Below are 27,477 nucleotides of genomic sequence, written 5' to 3' on the forward strand. Positions count from 1 at the left end.
CAGCTGCTCACCACATATTGATGAGGACCAACAATATGTCTGAGTTTGTACTTAAGTGCTGGAGGTTTAAAAAACAGTGGTGCAAATGGCTGTGATCTTACAGAGCTTATTATATTCTAGTAACTGGTAATAGTTGCATAGGTGATTGTCAAAGTCAAACGCAGTAAATTGATCTAGAGCATGACTGAGAAAATTCAGATGGATGCAGGGGTGTTAATATCCCTCAAATTGTATGCTGTAACTCTTCCAATCCCCAGGGTGCTCAGCCTGGAGCCCCACTCATATTTTTCTTTAAATCATGTAGACTATAGTTATCAACTATAGTTTCAGGTTGGACAAAACAGAAAGAATGAAACAAGATTTTGTTCTAAGGGAGACAGCTCTTGTATAAAGATTTATTTCCTGAGGATGAAGATCGTCACTGTAATGGTTTCCTTGGTGATGTTCCTGATTTACCTTTTCTAGGCTGGGAATCGCTGTGTTAAAACATAACCATTTTTTCCCTTAATTTATTTATTTTTAATTGAAGGATAATTACAATATTGGGTTGGATTTCTGCCATACATCAACATGGGTCAGCCATATTAAACATTGGGTCACATTGACTCCCTTAAAGGATGCATTGTGACACATTACTATTAGGCCTGTATTTACAATAAAAACTTTTTTTTTTTAATCTGTCTTGCTGTCAAAATGGGCGTTTCACAATGGGAAATTGGAATCATTGTTCTGTTAAACCCAGGTCTAGGCATACAAAAACAAGGCCTTATATTTGTATGGGGGATGTGGAGAGTTTTAAGGGAGCCCCCAAATGATTATGTAAGAAAAACCAAATTCCATAAGGCAATCTTTATATTTAGCATTGATATTTATGTGTCATGGAGGTGAGTGAAGTGTTGAGGAGGAATATAGGCTGGCAGTTTTAAGTATGTTGTTATTTAGTTGCTTAAGTCATGTCTGACTCTTTGTGACACCATGGACTAACCCACCAGGCTCCTCTGTGGGATTTTCAGGCAAGAATACTGGAATGGGTGCCATTTCCTTATCCAAGGTGATTTAAGTATATCAACATCATAACTGTCATACCTAACACTTGCATAGTAGTTTATAATTTTCTGAGGCCCACTCATATTTTTCTTTAAATCATGTAGACCATAGTTATCAACTGTAGGTTCAGGTTGGACAAAACAGAAAGAATGAAACAAGATTTTATTCTAAGGGAGACAGATCTTGTATAAAGAATTATTTCCTGAGGATGAAGAATGTCACTGTAATGGTTTCCTTGGTGATGTTCCTGATTTACCTTTTCTAGGAATCCTTAATAACAGCATAGACTCATTAGATGAGCTCGGTCTCATTCATCAGTCAAAATGAGAAATGGTATAAATACACATGAAAGTATATATAGGCCCTTCCCTCTTGCAGATGAAGAAAAAAAAAAAAGCACAGATGTTAGAATCAGACAGCCTTGGTTGTAATCCCGACTCCATCTCTTGCTTGTTGTGTACCCATGGGCAGCTTATGTGACGCCTCTTCCTTTATCTTTAGAGGGAGCTTGGGAAGTATTAAGGGATAATATGAAGTTTCAAGATGATTTAATAATCATTTGTCTCCTACATCCTGATGCTTTCCTCTGAGACTTCCATCTTTCCCTAATATTCTAAAATTGAAACTTATGAACAAAAGAGAATATGGGACCAAGGATAAAATTGAAGCCCAATTTAAGACTCACTTTTTCCTAAACCCATTGAAGTGAAGTGAAGTGAAATCGCTCAGTTGTGTCCAACTCTTTGCGACCACATGGACCGTAGCCTACCAGGCTCCTTAGTCCATGGGATTTTCCAGGCAAGAGTACTGGAGTGGGTTGCCATTTCCTTCTCCAGGAGATCTTCCCGACCCAGGGATTGAACCCAGGTCTCCCACATTGTATGCAGATGTTTTACCATCTGAGCTACCAGGGAAACCCATTAGTCTAGTGTAAATTTTTAGCAGCATTTATAAGTCTAAAACTAGTTAAGTCAGCTGAAATCATAGACCATCTTTTTTATAGTTGACCAGATGAAACGTCAGATTAATCTCTATGATTTAAATTAAATTTACATAAGAAGCATGCAGTGGAGTTTTTACATACCAGGACAGGGTTACAGTATTAAGATCAGAAAATATGATAATAATAATAGTATTTATTAATCTTTACTGTCACTTCAATAGTTAAGGAAATATTAGGAAAAGACACTTAATCTTTACTTCCCATTTGATAAGCTTTATTTAAATTTTATTCCTTTAACTACTTTGTGGTATTTAGATGAGCTATTGCCTTACTACTGCAGAAAAGCACAATTAACATGGATTGATCTGTGTCTTTTTAACAGGGACAAGTGATCCATACGTGAAGTTTAAAATTGGAAGAAAAGAAGTCTTCAGAAGTAAAATAATACACAAGAACCTCAATCCTGTGTGGGAGGAGAAAGCTTGCCTTCTTGTCGATCATCTTAGGGAGCCATTATACATAAAGGTGAGCCATTTATTTGTTTTTCACTAATGTAATCTGATGTAGAAACTCTCATTTAATGGTTTTTCAATCATGTCTCTCTGTCTGATAAGTTTTTCCACCAGAGATATATTCTGCTATACTCAATTCTAATCTGTTGGTGATAAGATAGAATGAGCTATAATCACCAGGGGGAGCTCATAGGAGCATTTTTCTTCCAGACAGTTCTATTTCCAGGCATTTTTAGGAGGACTATGAAGTTCATCTCCTGCTGCTTGGTGCAGTTAATGAATTTAACACACTTTGGGAACATGTCTCCTTGTAATAGAGCAAGAATAAGATCTTGCGCAGAACACAGTCTTTGTGTTTAAGAATTATTTTAACATCAGGGGTCTACCATTCCTGGCTGCAAACAAAATGCTTTACTTGGAAGGTGAGGAGGTTAAAGATAATAGAGGGAGAAAAACGCCTGTCTCTATTGCATTATCAAAGATGAAAAAAAGAGCATTTCCTCTCCTTTGATGTAGTTTTGGAAAAAGAGAAAGAAGAATTTATGGAAAGAGTTAACCGTAATTCCTCATTTTACTTTCAAATAAGGAAAAAATAACTGACTTCCCTTTATTCATGTCTCTGGATACTTATTTTCTTTTCGGCTCCTATGTTCTGACTATCCATCCAGTGACCAAACCTTTCTCTGCTTTGACCGCATCACATGCCCCATCTTTTTCTCACACGAGCCCCAGATCTCACAGGAGCCCTGCTTCAGCAATCTCTGCACTTCCTTCTCCCCCTCAAACCTTCGCTTGTGTTGATTCCAGTCATTTCCCTTTCCACAAACAGGGAAAAAGAATCAAGATGTTATTAGCATTATAGCAGGACAGTATATAAAGTCGATGACAAGAGAATCTCCAAGTATAGAGTTAATAAGTTTCTAGAAGTCATTTTGGGGCGAACAGACCTATATTTACATAAGAAATAAACCTGTATTTGCATAAGAAACTGTCTCAAGTGGACATTGGTTAAAGGGCCCTAAAAGAATGTCCTGTCATAAACCACTGACCATCAATCCTGACTGTACATCAGAATTATCCCTAAAATTTTAAAGAATCTAGGGATCCAAGTCTCTTTCGCAAAGGTTCTGATTCAGGACCTCTGAGTTGGAGTCCAGGCTTCTGTTTCTGAAAATGTATTGCTTTGTATAGAATATTTAAATGTATAGATAAATAAATTTAAACTGTATAGATAGAATTTAAAATTTTAAATGTATAGATAAATAAACTCGATCAGAATAAGGCATTTCTTGTTCTGAACTCACTTGAGAATGAAGAGGGGTATTACTCAGTCCCAATCAGCTTCTACCTAATATTACCTAATGTTTCCAACTCGTGGAGCAGAGAGTCTAAAAATGTATTTCTTTGTATAGAAACAAAATGTATTCTGTTTCTGTGATGTATTGTTTGAGGAGGGAGACGCTTTTCTAGACATTTGAATGGAAACACCTGAATAGTTGGAATGGAAATATTTCACAACCATAAACAGTAGAGCACCCAAACAACATTATTTCAGAGTTAGATGTTTATATTATCTTACATGCTTTGTCTTGAATGGTTCAAAAATATTTCCTAAGTCCGTGAATCAAGAATCTCAATTGTTTTAGACAAAAAATAAATAGTAAAGCAAACATGGCTGTTCAGTTCAGTTCAGTTCAGTCGCTCAGTCATGTCCGACTCTTTGCGACCCCATGAACCGCAGCACGCCAGGCCTCCCTGTCCATCACCAACTCCCGGAGTCCATCCAAACCCATGTGCATCGAGTCAATGATGCCATCCAACCATCTCAGCCTCTGTCATCCCCTTCTTCTCCTGCCCTCAATCTTTCCCAGCATCAGGGTCTTTTCTAACGAGTCAGCTCTTCACGTCAGGTGGCCAGAGGACTGAAGTTTCAGCTTCAACATCAGTCCTTCCAATGAATACCCAGGACTGATCTCCCTTAGGATGGACTGGTTGGATCTCCTTGCAGTCCAAAGAACTCTCAAGAGTCTTCTCCAACACCACAGTTCAAAAGCATCAATTCTTCAGTGTTCAGCTTTCTTTATAGTCCAACTCTCACATCCATACATGACTACAGGAAAAACCATAGCCTTGACTAGACGGACCTTTGTTGCCAAAGTAATGTCTCTGCTTTTTAATATGCTGTCTAGGTTGGCCATAACTTTCCTTCCAAGGAGTAAGTATCTTTTAATTTCATGGCTGCAATCACCATCTGCAGTGATTTTGGAGCCCAGAAAAATAGAGTCAGCCACTGTTTCCACTGTTTCCCATCTATCTGCCATGAAGTGATGGGACCAGATGCCATGATCTTAGTTTTCTGAATGTTGAGCTTTAAGCCAACTTTTTCACTCTCCTCTTTCACTTTCATCAAGAGGCTCTTTAGTTCTTCTTCACTTTCTGCCATCAGGATGGTGTCATCTGCATATCTGAGATTATTAATATTTCTCCCGGCAATCTTGATTCCAGCTTGTGCTTCCTCCAGCCCAGTGTTTCTCATGATGTACTCTGCATATAAGTTAAATAAGCTGGGGGACAATATACAGCCTTGACATACTCCTTTTCCTATTTGGAACCAGTCTGTTGTTCCATGTGCAGTTCTAACTGTTGCTTCCTGACCTGCATACAGGTTTCTCAAGAGGCAGGTCAGGTGTTCTAGTATGCCCATCTCTTTCAGAATTTTGTACTTGTTTTTAACTTATGGATAAAGACCATGTGAAGTTATTGAGTCTTAGAAAGATGGAATCTGCAGTCACAGCTTCATCATAATACTAACTACCATTTACAGGGCACTGTGCTAATTGCCAGACCTGCATTGTCTCATGTAATCCTCTCAATAACCCTGTAAGTAACTCTTCTCACCTCCATTTTACAGGTGAATGAGACTCCCAGAGATGAAGAGTTTGCTTAAGTCCTCCCAGCAATTAAGCAACATAACTTCTGTTTTCCATTAGAGATAACTAGTTGCAATGGCCACAGTTAGGTTTTGTTTTATTTTATAATGTCAGTTTTATGACTTGAAGTTTAATTACTCTTTTATAGTGAAATGGTTGTCTTGAAACTGCCTAGGTGTGAAATGTGTCATAGACATACTTCTATGGGTAGCATCTTATATCCTGGGCCAAGGGTACCTGGGTACCTATGTGAGCTGAGTACCTTTCCATTTCCTATTCCCATTATGTCTTCTCACTTCACTCACATGCCACTCTCTCTCACTGTCTTCCTAAGCATCTGACATAAAATAGCAGTTCCCATCACTCCTGTTCCCTCCAATAGTTTTCTCCATGGCGCTTACCACCACCTAACACGTTTTTGATTGTCTGCAGCCCATCATATATTAAGGATCCCTCCCTTTATTTTGTTCACTGCTGTATTTCTAGTGCCTTAAGCAGTATTTGGCACATTGCAGGTACCCATCAAATGTTTTCCAAGTAAACGAATGAATCAATATATGAATCATTTGAACTACCCCAAATATAAACTCCCCTGAAGTCATAATTACCTATGAACATTTCATTCATTTAAGCTAATAAATTGCCATTCCTACTGAAGCCAGTGTGAGTTGAGTTTTCTGTTACTTGTACCCAAAAGCATTTTAACTGATGCATTTCCTAATCCAGTTTCCATAGAAAACAATTGAATCAAAATGATAAATAAACTCGTTGATCAGAATAAAGTATTTCTTGTTCTGAACTTGCTTGAGAATGAAGAGAGGTGTTACTCAGTCCCAATCAGCTTCTACCTAATATTACCTAACGTTTCCAACTCATGGAGCAGAGGGTCTGTGAAAGCAAGGATCCCTTATAAATTGTTCACATTTGAATTCCCAGTGCTTTACCCAGAGTGGGTGCCCAAATTATATTTGTTCAACTTAAAGATGTTCTGTGTCTGAAATCCGTTACAAGAGATGACTCCGACTTCTTCCTAGTCCTGGCATTTGGGGGCAAGTAAAAGAAATATTTTAAGCTTTGGATTCCTTATCTGACAAATGGAAGCAATGCTTTTTTCACTGAGTTGTAAAGGGTGAAATTTATTAATAAAAATCTATATGATGTGTTTAAGGCAGTGCCTTATATATGGTAAATGTTGGATAAACATTAATCATCATTAACTGTACTTATTGCAGTGGGAGTACTTTTCCTATTTCATCTCTCTTCTATGCTCTGTATGTTCTGACATTTCACTTAGTGCAATAAACTGACATATAAATTGACAAATACTTTATAGAGCTTGGCTGCAAATTTCATTGCTAACAGTTTCATTAACGGATGGATTCTGGTGTTTGCATTCTTCCCCTTGTTAATGCCTTTGCTGATTAGTAGGAATTGAGAACTAATGTAAACATCTAGCATTAGGATGGTAGAAAAGACTCTCCCCATGAGACTAAACAGAGTTTGAATGTTGAATCACCCATCTGAGCTGTCTATACTGATCAAGTCACTGGATTCTCAGCTTTCCACATTATATGTGTAGATGTACCCCAGGTGTTCTCGTGGGTTATAGGTTGTTGTAGTCTCCCCAAGATTTTGATCCTTAGGCTGATACAACTAGAAGAGATTTCACAAGAGAGATTTCTCTAATTTTGGTGTAGATTTTATGTTGTAAAATACACTACTGCAGCCGTTTGCAAATACCAAGGTGTCAGGTGCGTAAGATATGCCGCTGAGCGGATGACTGAAGCTCAGAAGTGTAATTGATCAAGGAGAATATTTATTGCAGGAGTGCTGCGCTTTCTACAACAAATGTACTCCTGAAAGGTTGTATGTAAATCAAATGACTATAAATTGAATAATTTAAAAGGCATTAGAGGAGCTTATAACTTAAATAAATCCCTTGTGACTCTTCCAATTTAAGAATCCCTTTGTAATGCAAAGTATGTATTTTTTGTTTAAATATCAATTTTCTACACATTAAGTTTGTTTGAATTGCGATACACATATATTACTAGAGGGAAAGAAAAAGTAACTGATGCAGGATTTCTGTATATACTATTTCCTCTGCTTAGAGCTTTCTAGCTAGTGTGTCAGGAATTGGGCAGAACAGCGCTGACCAGTGGATTCTCATAGCCTGGAGAGTGCAATGGTCTGGCTCATCCTTTTAAGATCAGACTTACCTGTTCATGCTCATTTACAGAGTGCAATACAGTGATTTTCCATTTGAAAAGGTCAGGCACACCGCTCTAAACTTCATCTAGCAGCAGTTTTTCAGTCTTCAAAGCTTTCCCTGATCTCCAATGTACTTTTTTTCTATTTCACACCTTGTTCTTGTCTTTACAACAGTTATTAAAATTTGTGATTGTAACACCTGGGCACTTCCTTGAATATCATCTGTCTCTCTCACTAAACTATAAGCATTGACAATTCACCACAGTTTACTGAGTGCCTAGCACATTGTCTGGCACATAATAAGTATTTAATCAATGTTGGCTGAGGAATTTCGTGAATAAGAAAATGTTTGTGTGTGTTAGTTGCTCGGTCATTCCTGACTCTTTGCAATCCCATGGACTGTAGCCTGCCAGGCTCCTCTGTCCATGGGATTCTCCAGGCAAGGATACTGGAGTGGGTTGCCTTTCCTTCTCCAGGGATCAAACCCAGGTCTCCTGCATTGCAGGCAGATTCTTTACCATCTGAGCTACCAGGGAAGCCCAAGAAAATGTTTAAATGGATGGAAATTAGCCAGCTCTCGTTTACTTAGAATTCTTTGAAAATGGCCCCATCTGATCTAGCTCTGCGTTCTCTGTCCATCTTCCCTCCAGTCTCCATCTTTCTCAATTTGCTTCAGCCACTTTGGCTACTGGCTGATTCTTGAGCATGCTAATCACTCGCTGTTTCCTTCACCTGAACTGCTCTTCCCATTCTAGTTGCTTAATCCTTCTCATCATTGCAGGCTCTACACAAACACACTTCCTCCAAGAGGCCTTCCTGGACTCCAATATAAAATAGCAGCTCCCAACACACTCCCTTACACTTTTGTCTCCATGGCGCTCCTCGCAGAACTCTACATATCTATTCAGGTTGTTATTGGCTCTCCCAGCTGTGAAACGTAGGATCCAGAAGGTTCAGCACATTGCCTGTCTTGTTCTTCATAGTATGAACGTGAACCATGAAAGGCACAAAATAGACACATGATTTTGACAGAAGAAATACAACCTTTTCTTTTTCTATTTGTTGTTATTAGTTGCATTAATATTATCCCTGAATAATTGCCTGTGACAATAAAAACTTAAGCATAGTATAAATGCATAAAGTGCTATAGGCATAATATCTTAGTGTTTACTTACTGTATATGTTTAAAACAACATTGTCCTAGAATGTCAGAGAATATGTCTTCAATGACCTGAAAAAAATACAGAAATTGGAGTCCTGTCTTCATCACCTACAGCCCATGAGGAAAGACATATTTGTTGAATTTCATACCAACTCAGTTTACCTTTTAGTAATACTAATACACCTTCTATAATGAGGGGTAAATATTCTTAGCCTGTGGTTCCCACATTTTTGATGATTTACTATATTTTAATTTGATTTTGTTATTCATCTTCTGTAAAATTCTATTTTTTTTTTTAAATTTATTTTATTTTTAAACTTTACATAACTGTATTAGATTTGCCAAATATCAAAATGAATCCGCCACAGGTTTACATGTGTTCCTCTATTTTATTTTAAATCAGTAATTTAGTTACAAAATTAAATGTAATTCCCTTTTAATGTTTTGTGAGACCTTAGCATTTCAAAACATAAAAACAAAATTTTAAAAATAAATCTGAGGAAATTGTATTGACTCTGGTGACATATGAAAACTATTTTATAATGAAGATGTTTTCATTTAAGGTTTATATTAGAATTGTTCATAATAATGTCTGTGTCTTTGGCTCGGTAGGTGTTTGACTATGACTTTGGACTGCAGGATGACTTTATGGGCTCAGCCTTTCTGGATCTCACACAATTGGAGTTAAACAGGTAACTTTTGCAGTGTTGTAACCACTATACCTTGTTGTGAAGCTAGACCTTTGCAGCAGAAAATGTCAACAGATCTGGGTTCTTGCTGCTGTTCTGTCAGTCATGGTTGTGAGTCTTCATACTAGCCAGCCTTTGTCAAGTATATCTTTCTCACTTACTCAGTGGAAATAATAGCATCTTCCCGCACTATCTCATTGACAACAACTATTCAGCAAAAAAATTCTTAAGACACCTACTTTTTTTCCAGAATGTGCCAAGAACCAGGAATCTAGATTGACACAGTCTTCACTCTCACATTGCTGGTGTGGTTGTAATGAGGCATGAAGAAGATTATACATGTTAATCATAACCATTAATTTAAGAATGAAGCTACCATTTAATATTGATTGGTATTGATTAGTATACCACGGGTCCTAGCTCCGTCAGTAAAACATCTGCCTGCAGTGCAGGAGACCTGGATTCGATTCCTGGGTTGGGAAGATCCCCTGGAGAAGGAAATGGCAACCCACTCCAGTATCTTGCCTGGAGAATCCCATGGTCAGAGGACCCTGGTGGGCTACAGTCCGTGGGGTCGTAAGAATCAGACATGACTTAGAGACTAAAACACCACCACAGAAGAAAAAGTAGATTTTCAAAGCTCTAAAGCAGTATTGAAATGGGTTGCAAAGGAAGCTTTGAACTCATCTTTGGTGGTTTTAGAGATCTTTTAGATGATCGTATTATATATCATCTAGCAGGAATAGTGGAAAGCAGGAAAGCAGAGCAGTGGGCCAGATCACTACTTTATACTTTACATGTAAATGAAATAAATAGAAGAACCCTTATGTGTTCAGTCTGAGCATGATGGCAGCTAATTGGTCTTCCAATGTCATTTGTGCCTCACGCGGGACAAAAGAGCAGCCTTTTCCTTACTTCCTACATGTCCTGCATTCTACCCCAGAATCTAGTGCAGGCCATTACTCAATTTACTCAGGGTGATGGCTAGCTCCCCGCCTCCCCATGCCTGTCCTTGGAGGTGTTGTATGTGGTCAATTATCATGAAACACCTCCAGCTAGAATGGGCTGTGCTGCTCCTCTCCAAAGGCTACAATTGTTTTCTCCCTAGACCCTGCATAAGGATCTTCAAATTACTAACATAAAGCAAAAATTTCTCTTTTTCGCTGTTAAATATAAATTATTGCTGAAAAATATTTTAACTAGAAAAAAATGGGGATGGTTAAAAAAAGTTCAAAGATTATACATAAGCATTTGATGTTTACTTTGCCACATTCATTATTTTATGAATTTAGTGGACTATTCCCTCCCCTCCCAACAAATTAAACATTAAATTACCACCTTAAAAAAATCACATATTCATGTATGTCATTGCATTCTGTGTATAGAAATCAGCAGCTTTTGGGTATAAACAGATGGATATCAATAGCAGCCATGTAAATACTTAGGCTGTTGTATAATGCATTAAGGTGTTATTTTTGAAGAAAACGATAATCATCATAAAGCAATTGCAAATATTCTTAAATCTTTATCATGTAATCAGTATAGAAATGTAATTAAGGTTTTGCTGTTAATTTTTTAATGTAATCATTATTATAGGAAAATGATCCAAATAAAATTGTAACCCCATGTAAAGACATGTGTGTATACATATGTGTATATAATATGTGTATATAATATGTGTGTATGTACAAATATGTATTATACACATATATAGTGACTAATGTGCATTTGTTAAAAGGATCAAGTTGTTACTCTCAAACCATGATTAGTTGTAACTAAAATTAATATTGGAACAATTTGCATCACAGCCCTTATAATTTATGTATATTATCAGTTTGCTTGGTTCCTTATGCTTCAGTTAAAACCTCTAACATCAAAAAACCATCCAGATTTCTCACAGCATCATTCCTTGAATTGGTGAATTAAGAATCATGTGAAAGAGTAGCCTAGGAGTATAAAATCTTAGCATTGGAAAGTAGCTGTGGTTCCCCCAAATTGCTTGGGCACATTTGTAAATATATAGATTTCCAGACCCCAGGCTGGATCTACAGCACCAGAGTCATCATGGGTAGAGTTCAGGATCATGCTCTTTTTAAAAGCTTCCTAGTTGATTCTGAAGTACAGCCAGGATTGGAAGTTTTTATTTGGACCACCTTTCCCATCAAGCCCTTTCCCCAAGACTAGAATCTGGCTGTATCATTCACTAAAACTTAAGCTCCATGAAGACAAGTGTCTTATATTTGGGCTTGACCTCTGATTTTTACCCAGAACCTAGTACAGTGTTCATTTCCTGTTTTGTGAGTTAAATGAATAAATGATTGAACAACCAAAGGAACATTCCTAATTTGCCAGCATTTCAAGATTCAAGTCTGATGCTAAATGTTCTACAGTCAGTTAGGTTAATGGAAGACATGAACCCTTTTTTTCAGTATTAATTAAAATATGGAAACAAGATATTATTGTCAGTTGAAGGTGTATTTTGCATTATTTTCCAAAAGTTATTGTGGGTAATATTCAGTAATTCATAATCTGTTCCTCGGAGATACTTTTCTAATTCTGAAGCCTTCTGAGTATTGATCACCTCTTTTAAGTGTTGGTTTCCTTGAATTTCTGACCCTAAAACAGTATTTAGGCATAGGTTTAAATAGCCAAAAATAGAAGCATTATTTTAAATATTAGTAGCTCAGTCAGTAAACAATCTGCCTGCAGTGCAGGAGACCTGGGTTCGATCCCTGGGTCGGGAAGATCCCCTGGAGAAGGAAATGGCAACCCACTTCAGTACTCTTGCCTGGAGAATCCCATGGACAGTCCATGGGCTACAGTCCATGGGGTCGCAAGAGTCAGACACAACTTAGTGACTAAACCACCACTATTCATTGTTTTAAAGTATGTTTATAATGTATATTGGGCAAATTATATGTTATATTTTCCTCTTCTCCCGCTCATCTGTTTACTTTAATTATACTCTACCTAGAAGGGTGGGGTGGGTGGGGTTGGACGAAGGCTCAAAAGGGAGGGAATATACATATACTTGGAGCTGATTCACGTTGTTGTATGGAAGAAACCAACACAACTTGTAAAGCAGTTATCCTTCAATTAAAAATAAATTAAAAAAAATCATACTCCTGGTTTAAAAAAAATTCTGAAGACCTAAAAGGAAGGTAGAGGTCAGTAAATGACCCTCATTTAGTTGTTGGACTCCAATTTGTAGAAAATAGCTACTCTTGCTTTCTGTGTGTTAAGAGCTCATGGAGACGTGCCTTACAGGTTTCTCTGTACTTCTTTCTTGTACTTTCTTGGCCTTTCCAATAACTCCATGACCTTTTAGAACCCCATGAAAGACTGAATGTGTGAATCCAGTTATCCATTTGGCCCATGATTTTATTGGATAACTTAATAGGTTGATGGTATTTTAATAACAAAAACTATACCAGGAAATTAAAGGAAGGCAAAATTACTTTTCTTCTTAAAAATAATAAATTGTTGATATAAGATATACTTTGGTTTATTCATTTAATGACTGTTTATAACCTTTTTAATATTATATATATATTTTTTTAATTGAAACATAATTGACATACAATATAGGTTTCAGGTATACAACATTGTGGTTTGACATTTATAGGCATTACAAAATGATTCCAATAAACGTAGTAAGCATCTTGCATCATACAAAGTTATTACAACATTGTTGAGTATGTTTTCTGTGCTGTACATTACATCCCCTGTATTTATTTAATGACTGGAAGTTTATGTATCTTAATCCCCTTCATCTATTTGATCTGTTCTCCAGCTCCCTCCTTTCCGGCAACCGTTTGTTCTGTGTATCTCTGAGTCTGTTTCTATTTTGTTTTGTTTGTTCATTTGTTTTGTTTCGTTTTAGATTCAGCATATAACTGAAATCATACAGTATTTGTCTTTGTGTGACTTAATTCACTTAGCATAATACCCTCCAAGTCCATCCATATTGTTGCAAATGGCACGATTTCATTATTTTTATGGCTGAGTAATATTCCTTTGTGTGTGCATACCACATCTTATTTATCCATTCATCTGTTGGTGGAGACTTTGGTTGCTTCCATACCTTGGCTATTGTAAACAATGCTGCAATAAACATAGGAGCACCTGTATCTCTTCCAATTAGTATTTTTGTTTTCTTTGGATAGATACCCAGGCAGGAGTGGAACTGCTTGATCATCAGTAGTTCTATTTTTAATTATTTGTGGTATCTCCATACCATTTTTCCATAGTGGCCTTGCCAATTTAAATTTCCACTAACAATGTACAAGTGTTTCTTTTTCTCTACAATCTCACCAACACTTATTTGTTGCTTCTTTGGTAATTGCCATTCTGACAGGTGTGAGGTGATATCTCATAATTTGCTTTGTATTTCCCTAATAATTAGTGGTTTTTGAGCATTGTTTTATGTGTCTGTTAGCCATGTGCGTGTCCCTTCTGGCAAACATGTCTGTTTAGGTCCTCTGCCCATTTTAAATCCAATTGCTTGGGGTTTTTTGATATTAAATTATATGAGTTCTTTATACATTTTGGGTATTAAACCCTATTGGATGCTACCATTTGCAACTATCTTTTCACGTTCAGTAGATTGCCTTTTGCTGCTGGTTTCCTGCATGCTCAATATCTTAACATTTTATATCATAGGCCCACGGATGTGACCTTAACACTGAAAGATCCCCATTATCCTGACCATGATCTTGGAATCATTTTGCTCTCAGTCATCCTTACCCCTAAAGAAGGAGAACATGTGGTAAGTTCCCGCAGAGTCTGGTTGTAGCTTTCTTGCTCCCGCTTGTTTGAATGTTGTTAGCCTTCTCTGAACACAGAGGTAACATTAACGAGAAGCAGCGTAAGAAAGTCTGGCCTTTTCTTTGTTTCTATGAGTATCTTGTGTATCAGCAGTCTAGGTGTATCGTGTCTTTTGAATTCAAATTTCTTATTCTGTTCTCTAGGTCAGGACCTCTTCCTGTATATAAGAGACACATTTGCATCTTTTATCATAATTTTATTTTCCAATTTCAGACATGTTATATTGTAGCGAACAGTGATATTCACTCAGGGATTATATTTACTGGTGAATTGAATATTTTGAATTCCACCTAGAGATATCCAGAGCCTACTGTTTTGATTGTACTGTCAAATGTACCATAACAAAGAAAATAAGGTGAAATTACAATAGAATTTCTGCTTTCTGGTATTTGTTTGATGAATGATAAGTGAGTACTTTTCATCTTCTTGGTGGGCTTCCAATATTGGCAGTACCAATTTTCTAGCCTTGGCTGTCTGTACTTCCTTGCACACCATGCTACTATGAGAAACTGACAAGAGATACAGAAACTCCAGCACTGTTGAAGCGATGGTAAAAAAAATATATTTATATGCAGGTTTGACCTGCATCGATATGCTTGCCAGTACACTTTCTGCCTCAATTTACCAAAGATTATTTATTAGACTCAGGGTAGTTTCATGTACTAAGAGCTATTCTCATTAATTCTGATTGCAACACATTTTAAGAGTAGACATATTTAATTTTTAGGCAAATTTAAACACTCTTTTTCAGCAATGTGTGTATTGCTGTCTTAAAATATTGCATGATTAAAGTTGGTATATGTTTTCTACTGGAAAGGTATTAATATTATTGGCATTTTCCCCTAGATTGTAAGTAAATATAGCAAGTTACAGTTTCAAATAGGGAAGTGTTTTAAACTCATTGAGAAACTCACCTTTTGCAATGGACTTTTCTCTATCCTTTTTAAAATTAAACAATGAGCACACCTATTCATATATAATATTTGTTAAGTATGATTTAAGTCTCTATACTTTATTCAGTGAGGAAGAAAATGTTCTTTTTGAACAAGTGCTATCTGATAATAGCTACATTGAGAACTTATCATGGTGAAAGAATGTATGTACGTTCATAGGCATAGTCTCGTGTGGGCAAATGAAAGGGTAGGTGATGTTTTTTCACAGAGAACATTTATAAATATCATTTTGAAAGTCACCAATTCAGAATATAATATTTCACCCAGTATAAACCAAGGAGTGTATCCTATCTGGCTAGTCCATACACAGGAATAAAGTATAAATATTCATTTATTCTTTTATTCAAATTAATCTGGTATTCATCAGGAACCTGCTATGAGCTAAATCCTATGCTAGACCCTTGAGCTTCCCTGCTGGCTCAGTGCTAAAGAATCTGCCTGCCAACGCAGGAGATGCAGGTTCCATCCCTGGGTTGGGAAAGATCTCCTGGAAAAGGAAATGGCAACCCACTCCAGTGTTCTTGCCTGGGAAATTCCACAGACAGAGAAGCCCGGCAGACTATAGCCCGTGGGGATGCTAAAGAATCAGGCACAACTTAGCGACTAAAACAACAACAACACGCTAGACCTTTAGGATTCAGTAGAGCTGAAATGCAGTGGAGAGCTCAGAAATCAAATGATCCCAGAAGGAAATGTAAAATGACAGCTGTTTTAAGTGCCATGAAAGAGAAGTGACGTGCTGCTGTACAGAAAATAGAGGGGAATTTGTTCTAGTCATGGGAACAGCATTCTCTAAAGAAGTCGAGTGAGACACGAGATCTGAAGTGCGAATAGGAGTTGATAAAAGCAAAAAACAAAGAAACAAACAAAAACAGAGGAGGTATTTGAAGCAGAAGAAATAGCACAGGCAAAGGCTCTATAGCTAGGGAAACCAAGCTGCACTCCAAGAGCTGAAAGAGTATTGGAGCTTAGAGAAGGATGGAAGCAGACTGTGGGAGATCCTAGTGCATGATGACAGTCAAAGGGAGGCACCCAACTGCGTCAGGACTGTTGGCCACGTTAAAGTTCGTGGTCTTTCCCCAAAGAGCAACGGGGAGCCATTGAAAAGTCTGTAAATGGGAAGCGGCATAATTGTATTTGCCTTTTGCTGTAGAAAAGAGATGAAAGAGTAAGAATAGATGTTTGGAGACCAACTAGGAAGCTGTTTTAAAAATTCTGGTGGGAAATGATGAAGATTTGGATTAGAGTTGTCCGACACAGAGATGGAAGGAAATGAAAAAGTTTATCTATCGGAGGTGAAATCAACAAAACTTGGTGACAGAATATTCTTGTTTGGTGAAGTTTTGTTACTTTAATGAAAGACAGCACTTCATAAATGAAAATAACCGAGTGCCTGAGATCTTAGGTGTCCCCAGAATATCCGAACTGGCAGTATTACTGAGGATCCAAATATATACAACTGTTTTAGTTATTCGGGTGACTTCATGATGAAAGGTCTGCTGATTTTCTACATTAAAAGAATATTTATTAAATATTCTGACATCAGACTGAGGGTTTAAGGGATCAAATTGGTATCAAGAGACTTTATGATGAAGTAGCTGAATTGTTCTAAATTACTCAGAAATATAGCACAGGTAGAGTAATTCCAGAAATTAGTTTTTCTTCAACAATTCTTGCAAAAATCCTTCCATCTCCATTGCTGCTCAAACATATTTAGGCACCATTTCTTTCTAACTAGGAAAAATCATTTTAGAATATGACAATGCCTGGTTAAACATATTTAGGCACCATTTCTTTCTAACTAGGAAAAATCATTTTAGAATATGACAATGCCTGGTTACTTATCATCAGTGGTTTATCAAACATGAATAGGAAAGGAAACAGGTAGGGTATACGAAACTGCTAACATATCAGAAACCTGGTATTGTTAATTATCTTTTCTTCGTTTTCCTTTCTCCTTATTGTATCTGTCCAGCCACATTCTCCCTTAACATTTCAAGATTCTTCCTGAAATCTTCATGCCATTTTCTTGATTCAGATCTTTTTGGCTAACTTAGTTTTTTGGAAGAAATCTTTTACTGCCAAGTATTTTTCATTTGTTGCCTTACTTTATACCTCCAAATAGCACTAGATTGTTTCTGCTGCAGCAACTGAAAACCAATGTCTTTTCCCTTCCCATTTTGGATACTCTGTCCTCTGCACCAGAGAAGCAAGTGGCTTATCAGCACCCAGTGCCTCAGAAAAGCACAGTGGATGCAGCCTGTACCAGAGACAGCCTCTAGCTGGTAAAGCCCCTCTTGACCTCAGCAATACCCGAGAAGCAGAGAGAAGGGTGACCTGGAGGACCTGGTCCTCCTTGTGGATGGACCGATAGCTGGGAGCTTGGAGTTGGTTATTGAGAAGCAGCTCGGTTAGGGGCAGGGGAGGAAGCATGAAAGGTCCCCTATAGGAAATCCTATCAGGATCTCCAATATCCTGGCTAGTCTGATTCCTAGACTGGGCTTGCAGCTTCTGTGCATATGCTTTACATGATGAAAATTTCTAACAAAGACACATGAATTAGTACTTCCCCTCTTTTGTTTATTTTGGTCTATATAGCAGTTCTAGAGCTGTTTATTAATTACTGTCTCTAACATTGGTAAGCGACCCTAGTTGGGAGATTTTGAACCTCTGAATAAATGTCATTTGTAGGCATCTATTGAATAAAACCACTTATTGGCCACCTATATGCATTATGCTAAGTTGTATAACTCCTTCTTTATTCTTCTTCTAAGTGTTCAGTGACCTCTGGCTATTTCTCTAACATGATATGGAAACTCCTGATGAAGGCTTTAATTGTCTCCAGCAAGGGAACATTCATTCCCTCACTTGTAACCTTTGTCCCAGCAAAATATAGACTCCTGCACAGCTCACCTCCTCTCAAGTCCAAGCTTTCTCCAGCATAACTTTTCCTACCTAAAATATACTTCTACATACTGTACTTCACCTTCCCTCCATCCTATACCCTGTCCCTCCTGGTTTAAGAAATAATAATTTATAAGTATTTACAGATATTTAAAATTGTTTCTGCTTGCCTCTCTTATGATGACTCCTCTTAGAACCTAGTCCAGTTTTCTGTACCTGGTTGATTTTCAGTGGGCTGTAGATGAATCTCAAGGAGGATTTGATGGAATGCCTCAAAGGTTCAAGGGAAAGTATTTTAAGTTTCCTTCTTCAATATTCAAATCCCTGAGGTTGTCACAAACAATATTGGAAATAATGATTTAATGTTCCTTTGGAACTCTTAAATTTTATATTAATGATAATCTGATTAAAATCAGTCTATACTGCTCGTCTCGAGATTTCTAACCATGAAAATGAATTAGAAGCACATCACTGTATTTTCTTCATTTGGTAACATGCCTAGTATTTATTGGCTAAATATATTTACCTGGAATACATTAAAAATTTCTTGGTTAAAAGCAACTCAATTATCCAGTGTACCTTCAAATTAAACTTTTAATATGCCTGAAATATATAATGTATTGCTGCAATGAAAATGACATGCTGAACTTTCACAAATTACCTAAGAATAAATCTTATGTACAGAAATTCAAATGCATAATGTAGAAAACCAGAATCAGTTTACTAAATGCTTCATAATTCCATTTAATATTCAGAATGATGCATAGGGAAGGAATAGAGGATGATTTTGCTTTGACCTTCTCACAGAAAAATTATGAGTTCTGTTTTCTTTGATTATTAGCTCAGAAATGATCTATTTTAAGCTTTTGGAACTTAAGACTTAGTTCAAAAAGCACATGTTTATTCTTATGCCTGTGTTTATAAAACTTAACTAAATATTTTATATGGATTCACATGGAGAATGGATAGTATGAGTTTCAAGAGCCATTGACAAATAAATCCTAACCATCATATAGGAAATAGAACATTAATGTTAAGAAATCCTATCAAAAGTGGGAAGGAATGAGTAACTGGAAACAGAGGACTTAGCATCACAAAGTTCTCAGAGTTCTAAATCAATTATCATGCCCGTGTTTAATACACTATTAATACTGACATTACGTTTCATGAATCACATGGTTGCGAAGATTTCTCCTTGTGTGAACAGGAGAAATTTCTCCTTGTGAGAACATTTCTCCTTCTGGAACTCAGTAAAAAGGAAGAACAAGTTGAAAACCTTATCAGCCTACTGTATTTACTAAAGCCTGTCAAGCATACAATATCTAATTATAGCTAATTAAGAAATATACATGAGTCATAACAAAAGTATTTCATGGTTACTTATGTTAAAATCTTCTCCATTGAGTCATGATTCTTTTGTAAAAAATCCCAGTTGTGAACCGATACCTATATGTATGTATGTGTGTATGTTTGTGTGTATATATATGTATGTATACACACACACACACACACACACACACACGTGTGTGTGTGTGTTTTAATTTTCAGTGTTGCGTGTGTGAGAAACCAAAACCTTCCTGGGGGCATGCTGATGACTTGCATGACTCAACTGTCATTTCTGCTTTGAATGCATGTTCTGTGTAGGCCCTGAAGTGTGCAGTGCATACATGTGAGTCCTGTATGTGGTATTTTGGTCTGATTGTGTGTTTGAGTTCTTTCTGGCTCTTTTTCTAGCAGAGTTCAATCCACAACTTTCTTCATTGGCGAATTTGTGGAATAAAAGTGAGTTAATTTGTGTTACACACTCTCTTAGATAACCTAGACCTACAGATTGGCTAAAGCTAAAAAGTAGAAAATTTTAAGAAACATATGAATTAACCTTAGTTGATCTTTAGTGAATTTATTTTTCTTGGTAGTTTATTTTTAAAAATTTTCTGAATTCTTTCATAACCTAACATTTGGGGAAAACCCATCTATAAACATACAATACATGTGTTTTATAATATGTAGGTACCATAATATCTAGCCATTCTGTGATTTTTTTATATCTATAATAGCCATGTAATTGCCTTAAAAAAAATCACTGGAACAAAAGATAAAAACAAAACATGGATTGAGAATGTGAAACTTCTAAAAACCCAAAGATTCTGCAACTCTCAGAGAGTCATATTTTAATGTACTTACGCCTTTTATTGGGCTTCAAAGAGGTTGAGTTGCTAATAAAGAGTTTGAATTGTACTATAATATTAGATAATGACACTTTCAAAAACAAATTCATATGTTTCTCAGCTGAAGATCAAAGAGCAAAAACTAAATCTTGTTTTTCTAGAATTTGCTTCATCTCCTATCTTTAACATTCCCCAATCTTTCTTCTCTAACATGTCTCATAGTTAGCAAAGGTAGCAATGTTAATATTGATAGTATGTCTGTTAAATTCACTTTTTAAAAAACTTTTTTACTGTTTCAATTTTATTGAATCTACCTTCACCCAACCATCTAAAAAACAAAAGAGAATTGGGACTGAGATACCTAAACCCACTGGTTAGCAGGTTGGATTCATTCAATAAGCAGAAATTTTGTTATAAAATCCAGGGCCATTTTGAGAGTCATTAGATTTATAATTGAACTCTAGAGATTGAATCAGAAAATAAGGAATTATTCCCTGTAACTGCCCAATCTTTCTATTGACACTTGGGGAATTTACTGGCCTTTTGTTTGTATCAGTATCCCAATCTGAAAAATAATACCATGCAGCTTATTGGTAAAACTGATTTTGAGAGACAGTAAAATACCAAACCTGTAGTTAGCTTTACATATAAAAGGTTAATTGCATACAGCGGTTATGAGTCAGGGCATGTGGCTTTGCCAGGAGTAGTGAATCTGTGTAACATTGAGTGTGTTGCCCTGAGGTTCAACTCTTCTCCTGTTCTTAGCCATTTTTTCGTAGGACAGCATTTCTTACAAAATGGAACTTTGAAAGATTCTTAGAGACTAGTTGATGATGATAAATGGCTACGAGATAAGAGATTTTAGTTTTTGATTTACTTGTGTTAATTATTCTCACCTGATATGACTCAAGAACTTGTCCCTAGGAATTACCATTCTTTGTTCATTGAAACTCTTTCTGAGAAAGTTGAACATGTGTAGCATGACTCCTGACTGGGACAGTTTTGATAAACTTGGCATACCATGAAAGTATTTCATGCTCAATTGACTTTAATGGTGAGGAGAATGTGGTGGTGGTGGTAACGGTCACAATAATTCATTTGTCATCAACAACAGACACCTATTAAGCATCCATCTCCACAGCCCAATGGCGGATTTTGCTGCTTCTGAATGAGTTGGACATTAGTAATTAGAAAAAATATAATACTTTGCAGTTCATGACTCCATTTGAAAAAAATAGGGAACTATTGTAAACTTGGGAAATCTATTTCTCTTCCATATTTTAGTTAATATTTAACTCAGAGTGTATATAGAGAGAATATAATCCATAAAACCACTGTCTACATTAAAGCAGAATATAGCCTTATCTTTGACAAGTCTATGATTTTTCTTATTTCCTATGCTAGAACTTCTACATAATTCCTTTGTCTTGGTTCAAGCCAAAGGTTGCCTTCTAAATGACTTAATCTTATATTAAAATCTTTCCCTTTTTGTATTTTTGTAATTTGTGAGTGGTTTCTGAAATGGTCTTGCTTTACAGTGAATTTTGCTGAAGAGATAGAGTTCCTAAAAGGCACCAGTGCTCTTCCTTGATATACAAATACAGCTAGCATTTCTATTAACTGTATTCTTTGCTCCAAATATTCCCTAGTCCCTACCGCATCTGCCTTAAAGGTAATGATAAAGCTGAGGGTAAGGAGGTTATCCAGAAGTTAATACCTCAATGTTCATTGAGAATTTTTCTTTTTAAATGGAGAGGAAATTAAAAGTCATTGTATTTTTATGAGTTACTTTATGCAAGAGACAATGATCTTGGGCACTCATCATGAATTTCCATGAAACTTAATGAAAACTTGAAGTCATAACACCTCTTACTATGACATGAAAAAACTTTACAGGATCTGAAATGGCTATTAGGAAGATCCACTAATAACCATCACAATATGCAGCACTTTTTCTCAGTTGAAAGCATTTGAAAACCCTGATGTAATTACAGACTAACTGGAAGCAGACACAAATCTAAGATGCCATCAATGCAACAGACTTTGAATGTGTTTAAGGAGGAAAATTATTATATACCCAGTAAAGTCATGATACATCCTCAGCCTCCACTACCAAAAGGAACAATTGCTAATTGGGAGACGCAATGCATTTTTTTCCTGTCAATAAGATGCTTCAAATTTTCCATTCTATTTAAAATCTACTGTCCCATTTCTTTGTACAAAAGGATAAAGCAAATGAACTCTTACCAGAAAGACTGCTTGAATGTTAAAGGTGCTGCTTCTAGCTGTGTGTACCAGAAAAAACAATTTTTGTCTTGTGTAATTGTTGCTGGAAACCGTTTGCTGTTTAAATGTTAAGCTCCCTCCAAAAAACAATTGGCTGCCCTGACCTGTGCTTGAGTGATAAGATAATGAAAATGCTTTATTTCATTTACAGACAATGCTAATGAGGAAGAGTTGGAAAAGATCAAGTAAGGTAATGCTTAGCATGTGATCTTTCAGCTTTTCTCGTTGAGAAGAACTATCAGCTGCTTTCCCAGGCTCTCTCATACCCCTTCAAACTACGCCTCAGAATTTCATCACTCTTCACTTTTTTCTTTTTTTCCCCATGAACTTTAAACCAATCATGTGATGCTTTTTCAGTAAATAGAAATCACTCTGATCAATCACATCCAAACCATCCTCTTGCTAATCTTGGGTCACTTTTGAGCATCATTCTCAGCATCTGGTTTCTGTTCTGGGCACCACAGGGTCTAGAAAATGCCTTTGGTCCAGATTAGGTTTAAAATAATGGCGCTAGGGTAGGGACAACTCCAGAGAGGAGGAATATCCAGGTAATTTACTGTTTTCTTTCACTGAAAACCAAGTCTGAGGTTTTCTAAACTCAAAAATCCCTTTATTGCTACATCTTTGAAGTGCGTAATGAGAACAGTTTTCTGTCATTGCTTCTCCTCTCACTTCAAGAAATAAATGGCAGGTGGGAGCGAGAGGAGTTTATAGTTCTTGTAAGTTACCAAGCCCTGGCTCTTCCTATAACTTGTAAAATATAAAAGATCTATTCTAAGCTTCTAATCTGTTCAGTGGTGGTACCACTCTTGTACACAAATAAATGTCAAGATGAAACCGACTTTTGTATGACTACTCCTTGGAATAAATCTAAAGGATTTTATTTGTAAAGATCATTTTCGCTCAAATTTCTATTTTACAAAATTGGTACTCCTTTTGAATAGTGACTTATTTTTTTAGACCCTGGAACATAACAATCTTTTTTCTTCCATTCTGATTGAATCATGCTATTATTTAAATTTTTCTTTAATTTTGTCACTTTCATTATCGTGAATTAAGAAAATACTTATAGCAACATGATTATTTATAGTAATGTCTTAATTTGCTTTAACCAGAATTTCTTACTGTAAAAACTTTCTTCCCGGTTATTGTAGAATTAGCAGCCAAAAGACAATTTGGATCATAAAAAGGTCAGGTCCACATTAAAAATCACCTTCATCATTTTAATAAAATTAAAAACATTTATTAAGGAAACTTGCCAAATATTTCTCACCTAGTGTTCACTAGGTTTTCTCCCGGCCAAAATAAAATTTCAAAAATCTTAAGGAAATATTTGCACTGTTCATATTTGTATTACACTTTTTTCTTTGTAATTATGCTTCAAAATTAGTATTATATTAAAGATATATATGTTTAAAAATTCATGTAACTTGACTTTCTTCATTCTGTGTCCACATTATACTATATCTGTGTAAAAACATTGTAATCCATTAATATATAGCAATATCTCTCTTCCAGTTGTAGTTAAGATATAATGCTAGAGCAAGATATTATATAGTTTTGAGTATTAACTAGAAGGAATAATCTATTTTATTGTAATATAAAAGAACAAAGATTCTTCTTTAAATAGTTCATTTAATTAATATTTAAATTTAGTTTTAAGGATAAATTAAGCCAACATAAATCCATTTTTTTGATCGACAAAAAATAATAAACATCTATTCTTTACTATTTTCATATCTAAACTTCTTAGAGTTTTTAAGCATTAACAATCCAATTGTACATTCAAACTGGTATATTTTCTAGCTTGACACCGATGATACAGAACTCCCTGTATCTAACTGCACTCATTGGGGTACTTGGTAGATTATTTTTGGTGTATATAATAATATAGCTTTGGGGTTTTTAGCCTGGGGGATTTTCAGTTTTATAAAATTTAATGGGGACAGTGAATGCTGAGTAGAAGAAAATCATTTTTTTTTTCCTATGAGAACATACTGAATACCTGATAATTCATTCAAATTGTCACTGTCCCTTAAAATATGTGCCATATTCATCTTAGTGTTACAAGAGCAGAGTGTTAAAATGAAAGTCCAGGGAAAGTTTGAAATTTCAGTTACCACCTCGTCCGCTCTCCTTAACACACAAGGAGACTGCTTCCCGCAGTTCTTTCCTCTGGGGATTGAAGGAGCAAGGATGATGTTCAAGTAAATAGTCCTTCCTGAGAAACGAAGGAACGAATGACTGTACTGTGTAGTTATGAGTTACCGTGTTGTGCAAATGCATCCCTTTTCTAATGATTTCAGTGTTTTCCCTGTAAAGATTCCTGTGTAAGTAAAGATTTATCCTCTTTTATTTTTGGAAAGAGGATGTAATTTATTTGGATGACTCTTGAATACAGCTATTTTTACATGTGATATAACTGTACTTAAAGTCAAAGGTGAATTTTTCATAGAAACAGGTCATTTTCTTCTTTGGAATCTTGGTTTATGGGACTGAGATCTGCTTTTTTATAGACAGGCTTCAGTCTGTTTTTAAGCCCCCTTGGTGCCTGGCTTGCTGCGATTCATGGGGTCACAAAGAGTCGGACACGACTGAGCGACTGATCTGATCTGATCTGGTGAAGATAAGATCTGAGAATTATACACTTTGTGGCAAAGACTTACATATAGTCAGATAATGTTGTTAGATATTTTCTCCAATATGGAGTTCTCCTTTGCTTATTTTCTTTTTATTTTCAGAAATGATATAAGCATGGAAGCGGGGTGAGGAAAAGCTAAAATGGCATTGTTATTTTTTTTAATATGCACATCTCTTCAATGTATACGTTCATCAGCTCAGGGAATTTCTCATTACTTAAATATCTGCTCATTTTCATTGTCTTGCCAATGGCAGATTCTTTCAATAGAAATCTCATTATTTGTGAAACTCACATAATGTGGGGCTGTATTTACTATTGAAAGCAAGAGAGGTGAAGAGCCGACTTGAGGACAGAGAATTTGTAATTATAGTTCAGGACAGATTTAGATATTATTTGAAATATATGTGTTACCATCTAATAATGAATAGGGAAAAACTATGCCTAAACTTACCTCCGGAAAGGAAGAGTGTTAAAATATGTGTTATATTTGAACTGTATGTTAACCAGTAAACAATTATGAATTCCATAGTATTTCCTTTTCTGAGGATAGTAGCATCCTGTAATACACTTCTTCTGGTTTTTCCACAAGACATACTTTCCACTGTGCACATTTCTAATTCTTCCCACACTAAGCTTTTGTAGGAAAATATTATTTTAAGAAGAAAGGGATCGATAATTCCCTAAACTTGGACAACTGGATAATTATCCTGGCCAAAGTTTTCTGTGTAGGTGACAAGATGCATTTTGGCAGAGAAATAGTGATGCTTTGAGTTATTGTAATGTTTTATTCTTTAGAAGAAGCTTATCATTGATAATTTATTCTAAGGCTAAATTATTCAACAAGAAAGCTTCATGAGCGCGGAAGAGAAGGTGTATATGAATTTTGTGAATTCATTTTGTGGGGTCAAACAAAAAATAGAAAATCAATAATGAAATAATTGCCTCTGTCAGATGGCAAGCAAAAATGATTTTATACTACATAGTGTGTCTGCGTGTGTTTTAACATGGAAGAATAAGTTTATCAGTGAGAGCAATAATGAACTTATGCTTTCAATAAATCATTTTAATTCTATGAGAAATAACCATTGTGATATAAAGATATACACATTGCAATTTCTGTTCTCAACAATACCAGTTTAAAATTGTTTTAAGAAGAGTTCATCCTTTGAATAATATGACTATGTGATGATGTCTCATTAGCATATCTTCTGTTACTTGATAGCTTATTTTTTAGTAATATCTTTTTTATAAAGATTTTATTTTAATCACTTAGCATAATTTTAATGAACTATAAAACACTTTATTCACTGGTTGAATGAGGCAATTTATAATAAGACTTTTGGCAAGGATATTGTTAATTTAAACTAGAGAACACTTTCAACTCTGTAAGTCTGCAGGGCATAGTTAAACCTGACACCTTGGATGACACATTAAAAATGCATCAGTGAAAACCTCTAAGTGCTTTAATTTAAGAAATGGTAGAGAAACAGATTAACACATTTTTAAGTATCTCACACAGTCAGTCAGACATGGTGGGGGAAAAAGTCATTATTTAACAAGTACGATGTCCTTTTCATAAAAACCTCATATCCTGATAATAAATAGAGGGTGATCTTTAAAAAGTTGCAAAAATGAAAATTTTAATGATTTTTTACTTTCTCAACTGTGAATGACCAAAATGGCTTTTCTTTGGTGTCTCATTTCTAATGATTATGTATATGTCTTTGAAAAAATTAAATGCTGACATGTTTTTGAAGGAAATATAAAATTCTTTTAAAAATTCTTACTCTTCTACTATCTGTACTTCCAAATTTTTCTTATTTGGAAGTTCTATAAAGTCAACCTCATAATTAAGACTTCCAAGAGTCTGCAGTACAACAATAAACATAGGGCGAATTGCATGAACATTTGTATTATAAAGGACTGTATTTTTATCTGAATTAATTATACTCCTAAAATTCATAATGAGTTTATTTAAAATAGAGATATCATAATGCCAGTGGATTATCGCCTCAAAATACATGGAGCCGTAATTAAATTTTATATTGAGATGACTTTTTTTTCTTGCTGTTTCTGGCATTGTTTTCACAGAGGTATAAAATATCATACATTTTTATGTATTGCAATTCATAACTACAGGGATTTGCTGTAACAAGAGCATTACATTTATTTGACCCCTCATGTTAAATTTTTAAAATGTTGGG

General features: G+C 35.7%; 1 protein-coding gene across 13 annotated transcripts in view; it reads left to right on the forward strand.

Moving 5' to 3' along the window:
• The window catches only part of MCTP1 (multiple C2 and transmembrane domain containing 1), a 563,412-nt gene that overhangs the window by 301,085 nt on the left and 234,850 nt on the right, over positions 1-27,477 (forward strand). For 10 of the 13 annotated variants that reach the window (XM_045166809.1, XM_044948555.2, XM_025294006.3 and 7 more), the window contains exons 3-6: positions 2,373-2,515; positions 9,418-9,497; positions 14,157-14,262; positions 22,784-22,822. In XM_045166809.1, the coding sequence (XP_045022744.1) occupies positions 2,373-2,515; positions 9,418-9,497; positions 14,157-14,262; positions 22,784-22,822 (368 nt within the window). The remainder of the gene's footprint in view (positions 1-2,372; positions 2,516-9,417; positions 9,498-14,156; positions 14,263-22,783; positions 22,823-27,477) is intronic. The other 3 variants (XM_025294003.3, XM_025294007.3, XM_025294011.3) reach the window with 1 other exon arrangement.

This window comes from Bubalus bubalis, chromosome 9, assembly GCF_019923935.1.
Source record: "Bubalus bubalis isolate 160015118507 breed Murrah chromosome 9, NDDB_SH_1, whole genome shotgun sequence".
Classification (NCBI taxonomy): domain Eukaryota; kingdom Metazoa; phylum Chordata; class Mammalia; order Artiodactyla; family Bovidae; genus Bubalus; species Bubalus bubalis.